The 8,521-nt window shown below is 32.1% G+C and overlaps 1 protein-coding gene across 1 annotated transcript in view; it reads right to left on the bottom strand.

Moving 5' to 3' along the window:
* Window positions 1-7,862: 7,862 nt before the first annotated feature.
* Window positions 7,863-8,521, bottom strand: part of LOC143232259 (cytochrome P450 6g1-like) — a 44,510-nt gene continuing 43,851 nt past the window's right edge. The window contains exon 12 of the mRNA XM_076467432.1: window positions 7,863-7,874. Within this exon, the coding sequence (XP_076323547.1) occupies window positions 7,863-7,874 (12 nt within the window). The remainder of the gene's footprint in view (window positions 7,875-8,521) is intronic.

The raw sequence follows: 8,521 nt of genomic DNA, 5'->3' as shown, positions 1-8,521 counted from the left end.
TATTCCATACAATCATTTTTTAAATATTCAAGAGAAATATATTCCATACAAAAAATTTTTAATATTCAATTGAATTATATTCCATACAAACATTTTTTATTATTCAACAGATATATATTTCATACAAAAAAATGGTAGCTGCAAATAAAATCATACAAAACATAGAAATAAAAAAAAATACATATATAAGTAGTTTAAGGTAACTAACTGGTTGTTGTTGTTTTCAATTACGCACAAAGATACACAATTGGCTATCTGTGCTCTTCCTACAACTGGTATCGAAAACCGGTTTTTAGCCTTGTAAGTCCGCAGATATACTAATGAGCCTCTGGAGGAAAAGTTAATTTGTATTATAGAAGATTTCGAATAATAAAAGATCAAATAAATTGTCGAAACAGGAACTTACAACACCTAAAGTGATGTATGAAATTATTTGGCTAATAACATAAGATACAATATTAAGAATGTTTTTAAAAAAAGTGTATCAGGAATAAATACAGTGGATAGAACCTTTGAGGGGCGATAAAAGAGGCTTTTATCTGATGGCTATAAAATGGCTGGGTAATTTAATTCCAGCTTTTATTAATGAAGACTTAAGCAGTATTCGTCATATTGAAGAACTGATGAATGAAAACGAAGTTGAATAAGACAGTTGCATAAATTTTGAACTTTCTAAAAAAACATTTGAGAGTTTAAAGAGTGTTTAGACTTCTCGTCGAGGTAATATTTCTCCGCGGGTTTGAAAGGAGATCAAGGATTATATATGTGAACCAGTTGCCAAAGTTTTCCTCAGTCCTTGAATACTGGACGAGTGCCAACTTATTGAAAATTAGCTACTGCAGGTACTCTCTTCAAAAAGGTGTTCCATGAATTATAGGCTTATTAGTCTTCCGACAGTTTACAGTTTCATCAGACAGCCAAAATATTTTCAATAAGGAAAAATATTTCCTGACAAATCTCTGATATGTTTTCAAAATGTCACTGCATATGTAGACGAGAGTAAAGGTGTGGATTTGGTGCATCTGTATTTTCGTAAGCATTTGATAAAGTGTCACATAGAACTTATCTCTGTAAATGTGACGGATAAGTTAACTAATTGGATAAAAGAGTGGCTTAACTGAAGAAAGCAGAGGGTTGTTGTAAGTGGAGTTTAGTCAGACTAGATCAGTGTTGCAAGTGGTGTATCTCAGCGTTCAGTTTTCTAACCATTGTTCTTTTGATTTACAGTAATTACAAATATGAGGGAACAATTAATAAATTATTTAAATGTGATGATGATATCAAGGTTTTACGTGTTGCTGGCTGTGAAGAGAATGTTGCTGTGTTAGAAAACAAGTTAGGTCATTTAATGAGTTCCACAAATAAATGGCGGATTGTTTTCATTATAAACAATGGAAGACCCTGTATGTGGGGTATCATGATTGAATAATTATATTTGTTGGAGAATAACCTCAACTGTATTATTAAAGAAAGGATTGTGGGGTAATGACTGTTATTTCTTGAAGCCATCCAAGAAGTGTGATTTTGCTGCTGGTAGGGCAAATACGATTTTAAATTATATTTACAGAAATATTGAATACAAGTGTAAAAATGTGTATGATTTAGTTGTATAGGTCGTTGGTTAGATCAAACATGAAGAATTGTGTTCAGTCCAAGGCTTCTTATTATATGAAAGACTCAGAATTATTGGAAAAAATTCAGAGAAGGGTAATTGAAAAGGTACTTGGAGTGGAGTGGTTAACATAGGAAGAAAGATTAAGATACTTAAATTGTTTTCTTTTGGAAAAATAAAGATAAATAGGGCCTGATTGAAGTGTTAGATAAATTTAGACAAGGTATAGGACGTCTTCAACTAAGACAACTTTATTTTCAAATATTGTTGTTTTGTCGTTTTGAATTAAGCACAAAGCTACTCAATGGGCTACCTGTGTCTTTTCACCACGGGTATCGAAACCCGGTTTTTAGCGATATAAGTCCGCAGACATACCGCTGAACCACTGGAGATGCCTATTTTTCAAATAGACTTGTTCGCCTATGTTTGACTTCACTGTATTTAAAATAACAATATTTATCATTCACTTGATGTATTTCTCAAAATAAAACTTTGAGATAAACCTCTGTCTGACGTCAAGACTGTTGCTTGTTAGGAAGTACAAAGGTCATTCATGTGGTCACTTATACAAACAGTGCAAGCACTGATGTTCAGACAGATGTCGTCATCATCTCTGGTGGCATTATTGTATGGCTCCACTTCGATGAACTATGGTGGCACGTATATCAACACTATCTCTGTCTTCAATCTTTAATAGCAGAACGCGCTCTGACGATAGTTCCTGGAACTATGACGTCATTTTCATCTGATGGCTTCATTGTTTGTGGGGTCTATAATTCCATTTTCTCCACCTCTCTTCCCAACATCTAACCTGGACGTGCATGTAACACCCTCTGGCGCCGTGCCGAGAAATAAGTGCCATAACTACTTACACATTTTTATATGCAAAAACGGCTCGTTTGGGTTGAGAAAATATTTTACATAGAAGAGCGAACAACAAGGTCGAAACGTAAAATATTTTCTCAACCCAAACGAGCCGTTTTTGCATATAAATTTCTCAACAAGTGGGTTTCTCGACATCACTGATTACTCACACATTTCTTCCCAAACAGCTGACACAACAATGTGTTTGGTGTTTTAATAAAATATAACCCCAGAATGCATTTTCGCTTCACAACTGTTATTCTCTGAATTAGTGAAGTAATATAATAAAGCTATAATTGCAGTATAATACTACTGAAAGTTTTAAGTCTTATTTTTCTAAGTCATTTAGTTTCAAAAATATCAGTTTAGAGAACTTTTATTGATTAAGGTAAAACATAATACATATCATTTCTTATTTCAATATTGAATATTGGAAGGTACGAAGTATTTCAAAGATATTAAAGAGATACGCACTTTGACAAAAATATACGTGAAAGTGTACAACAAACTCAATATTCAATCCTATTTAAAACATTTTTACACTGCTTATTGAACATCCAGTTGTGGACTAGCTTAAGAAAGGTTATGTTGATGTTGTAATACATCATTTCGGAGAATTTCGTGGGACAAATTTTACAAAAACTCCATTTGCAGGGTTCATAACAGTCACACCGAGTTTTCTGTCAGTTTCTGATAGAAAAAACAACAACAAAAACATTAATATAAAAAATTGTAATTTAACTTTAAATCTGTTTCTCTCTGTACATTTTGTACGTGAATAGTTAAAAAACAAAAGATATTCTACGGCAGAATTCAGATAATTTGAAATCAAAGGTTTATAAGTGGATTATGCAAAATCAGTTGTAAATTATAAGAGGTTTAATGTAATGAAGTCAAAGTTAAGACATATTCATTTGGTTAAACGTTTATACTCGATGAATATCATCAAAAAAGTAATTATCTATGTCAAAATTCAAATAAAAACATTTTACTTTAAGACATGACCAGTTCTCAAATAAATATTATCCAAGAAGGTTATATCACCTTGACTTTTATCTCTATGGAGACGTTGCTTAAAATTAATTATCACTAAAGAGTATATTTACAAGTTTTAAAAGGAAACTTATATTTATTTGAACGTAAATTCCAATACGCTAAAAAAACGAAGAATGTGTGTTCGTATTTCTGATAGGAAAGCCATAAAGGGCTATCTGCTCAGTTCACCAAGGGAAACCGAACCGCTGATTTTAGCGTTGTAAAACCGAAGACTGTACTAGCGGGGCAAAAAAATACATAAACATCAAAGAGTAGAAAAATTTGACAAGCATGCTACATACATGTGAATGTTTGTTTTTTGAATTTCACACAAAGCTACTCGAGAGCTATTTATGCTCGCCGTCCCTAGTTTAGTAGTGTAAGACTAGAGGGAAAGTAGCTAGTCAAAACTACCCACCGACAGCTATTGGGCTACTCTTTTACCAACGAACAATAGGATTCACTGTAAATGTAACATTACATTATAACGCCCCACGGCTGTAAGGGCGAACATGTTTAGTGTGACGGGATTCGAACTCGCGACCCTCATTTTACGAGTCGAGTGCCTTAACCACCTGGCCATGCCGGGCCCCATTATCTGAAAACATCATTATTATAGTCTCAGAAGTTTAAATTTAAAATGAAAGCTGAGTTATAATGTTACAATGCACAAAATGTAATAAGTTGTTTTTAATGCCTGCTTCTATAATTGACACTTGTTAAAACAGTCAATATAGCATAACAAGAAGAAAATGTAAATTACCCTCATAAAGTTTATGTAAAATTAAAAAAAAACATGCACTTTTTCAACAGTATCTTATTATATATACATATATATACGAAGGTGTGTGTTTGGTTGGACGTGATAAATATATATTCTGTTATTGTTACCTTTTCTGTTTTCTCACAAGGCATCAAATAGTACTTCTGAACTATTCTAGATATGGCCATCTTGGCTTCCAGCTGAGCGAATCTCATCCCAATGCAGTTTCTAGGTCCATGTCCAAATGGTTGCCAAGCAAGTGGATGGTGGTCGTGATTATCAACAGAAAACCTGAAATATATATAAAGTTAAAATTTGGGGGTAAAGTGTTGGTAAAGTTGTTAAAACAATAACACTGTATAGACACTCATTATAAAGAATATATATATATATAAAGTTGCGTTCGCTCATTTTAATTATTTTTCTTGTATTTTGAGCAAAATATTCGAAAGCTTACTGAATACTGAAATATTGTCTAACAGAAGTTTATAAGTTTCCTGTAATAATTTCGTAATTTCTGCACATTTTCAATTTTTATAACTTGAAATAATAAATATCATAACTTTGCATATTAATAAGCAGGAATTTTAAGTAAAATATTTCTACTTACTAGAAAACCATTAGAACTGGGAACCAGCATTTCGCAATTATTTAAGTAGAGTTAGTTAGCCATTTTTAAAACGATTTCAATATTTTAATTTTCCTTCGTATCGCTATAGATACAAGTTATGGAAGAATGAACGAAATGTTTGTCAGCTGCACAAACAAGTTTATGGCAGTTTCTCGACTTTTCTCCAGTTTACTGTTGTCATGGTTATATTTTCGGTCGAAAGACATATTTTAACCCTTTCAAACAGATGCTACTTATAGAACAAAACCAGACAACATTTAAAAATGAAAATATTAAATACTGAAGTGAAGAAAACTGATTCAATGGAATGTTTAGAACAGCAAATGCCTCCAAAAATAAAAACAACCTCAACCGTAAAATGGTCACGAAAAAGGACCTTCCGACCAAAAGGGTTTTTCTATAAATATAAGCACATAATCTTTCAGTTTAATAAATTAAAGTATAATTGTTATAAACAAATAAAAGAAGTCGATCGAAGGTCGCAAACTTAATCTAAAACTAAAATATTGTTCATCACGCGAATATCGAAGAAACAAGAACAGTGGTAATTATCTTCGGTAATAAACTTGTCAAGTGCCCTCATGTAAATGATGAGGTTGAATAATTAGCACTTACTATTCAAGTAATTTTACCCTATTAACGAGTGTGCACGTGTGTGTTTTTTTTATAGCAAAGCCACATTGGGCCATCTGCTGAATCCATCGAACCCCCGATTTTAGCGTAGTAAATCTGTAGACTTACTGTTCTACCAGTGGTGGACTCCTATTAACGAGATTTTCATAGTTATAATCTTACACACCTAAAAGTGTGATTGCATTCAACGCCATTTCTACACTCGAATTTTGAACCTTTCAATAAAAACGCCATTAGGCTGGCAATTAGATATCTCGCATTATTGGAATGTTATTTTGTCTTTATTTTGCACTATTATACTGCGTTACCTATAACTTCAAGAAAAGAATATAGTGCGTTAATAGCTGTAAGGTAAAAAAAAAAAACAAATACAATGTATAAATATATTGTATTTACCTTTCTGGATCAAACGTTTCATGGTGTGGTTATTGAGCTGGGTTGTGATGAAGGTGGTAAACAGGAACCTGTACAGTTGTTCCTTTCATAATTTGAATGGATCCATATGTTATATGTCTATGTGTCAAACGATTAACAAATTTATTAATATAAAATAAACGAATTATTATAGCACAACCGTAATTCACAGACAAAAAACCAAAATCCCACTGAGATTCTAGCATGGTAACAGATACATTATTTGTTGTTTTACGTTATTATTTGCTCTATAATTCAGTCAAATTGACCATATTTTGATGAAACATATTTAGAATATTATTCCTTATTCTCCTGCCAACAATAATTCAAGTCCGTTGATAACAAACGACGTACGGACACATTCTTATTTTTTGATAGCTGAATATGTTCAAATTGAGAAACTTGTATGAGTTCTACTGAGTGACCTTCTAGTTCTTTTTGTATTGGTATAAACCCTACATTTGACCACCTTTGACTTATAGTCACATTGTCTACATTTATGCCACTATTTATCAAAGACTATAAAATATTGATACATTTCACTACACAACTACTTGGTCAAACTAACGAAGTTTATGACCCTTTGTGAACTTCTAGGTGTTTACAGTTTCAATTAATCCAATAAAGGAAAATGAAAGCAGAAAACACCATGTTTTATATAATTTAATGTGTTATGTATAATTTTACGTAAAATATCGCAAGCCCTAATCCACCTGGCCATGTCGGGCCGATTGGCTGACTCATTATCATTGCTCCATGATTCAGACGGGTATAAACGATGAGAAGATTCGAACTAGAGATTACGAGTCAATGTTTTAATCACTATATCTTAGCAGCGTAATAAATTCGTAAAAGGCTATATTAAACCTATTTCTAAAGTTTTGTTAATATAAGCGTTAATATAAGGGCTAGCTAGTTGATGTCAAAGTATATTTTAACACATGCCGCTGGATCAGCTGCTCTTGATTTCATAACTTGACGACAAACCTCCACAAGATCGAGAAATGGATTAGAACCTTTGTTCCAAAATTTAAACTGACGATATCTGAAATTTCTCGTGAACCAACCAAAAGCCGGAAACGATATTAAAACACAACAACAAAATTGTATTAAAGATACACGACAAAAACCACGTTGTTTGTGGTAAACTACGTAAAATAACATTTTATCTCATTAGTTTTATTTTTCAGATGCGTTTATAAAAATTAGATATAATTAGGACGTAAAATTGTATGATAATTATTAATGAACACTTGGAACGATAAATAGGTGGTATATTTTTCGCTTATTTCGATCTTTATAGGTCACAGTATCTGCTTTATTCATGTATAGTACTTTTTGTTGTGAATCAAAAGCAGCAGAAATAAAACCAGCAATTCAGACTGAATAAAAGATGGTGCTAGATGGGTGAAAAGGGAAGATGTCACTTTAGATGACGAAATCATATTTCCAAACGTTGTCATCTGTGTGCACGTCAATGGGAAGGTGAGACTCGGTCACCATTACAGGTGGTCATGCCGTCAAAAGTTTTAATTAGAACGCGTGTTGTTGGGGGCACTTTGATAGAACTACAAAACAGACAGCCATTAATCTTATAATATATGTTTCATCATGCCGATAATTAATTAATTAAATCGTCCTCAAAAGAATGCTTCAAAGTAATTCATTAAATCAATTATATTTTCTTGCTCCGTAAAAACACACTTAACTCTCATTCATTTATTATTAATTCAGAAGTCAATTTTAATTAATTTGTCGTAGAAAAAAGGATTCTTAACTCTAATTCATCAGGTATTTAAATTCCATGTCCTATAAGAACAATAACTTGCTCAAGTGCTTAAAGATTTTCAGTGGTATTAGCATATGTCAATAGCAATATTTAATGTAACAATATCACAATTATCTGCATTTTACCACAAACCCTGAAAGATGCAATATCATGCAAAATTTAAAATTTAACTTTATTATACATTTTACATCGTCAAGGAAACGTTTATGCAATAACACTTTTATTGATTTACAACAAAGTATTTGTTTGTCCACAAACAAATGTCGTTTTTTAACCGCAAAGTTTAGAATTGTATAAACCACTGTTGTAAAACATGATTTAATCAAAGTAAGCACCATTTGCTTTAACACACTTTCGTCAATGTGTAACGATGCTGTTTATGCCCCTGCTGTATAAATCAGAGTTTCTATGGTCAATGAATTATCTGAAAGTTTCTACTAAAGCTGCCTTGTTTTGAAAGTGTTTATTGTTCTAAAAGTTGTCAAAGTGCTAGAAAATTACGTTATATTAAATAATATTTATTCTTTTAATTATCAATCAAATGTTTTGCGTAGGCATGATATAGACATCAAGCCAAACACATCATATATTACACAATGTAACAAATTTTTTTATTTCTTATTGTTCCCGGACAGAAAGTTAAATATAATAAATGAATGACTTACTAATAACTACACCTACAATACCAGACGTTACATCATAAAACAGATAATATACAAATCTCTAGCTGTTGTTTTTGTGTATAAGTTAGGTCTCTCATGGACAGTGGTAGGGACACTT

Source organism: Tachypleus tridentatus, chromosome 1 (assembly GCF_004210375.1).
Source record: "Tachypleus tridentatus isolate NWPU-2018 chromosome 1, ASM421037v1, whole genome shotgun sequence".
Lineage (NCBI taxonomy): Eukaryota > Metazoa > Arthropoda > Merostomata > Xiphosura > Limulidae > Tachypleus > Tachypleus tridentatus.
The sequence above is the reverse complement of the archived record's forward strand: the minus strand, read 5'-3'. Positions and strand labels throughout refer to the sequence as shown.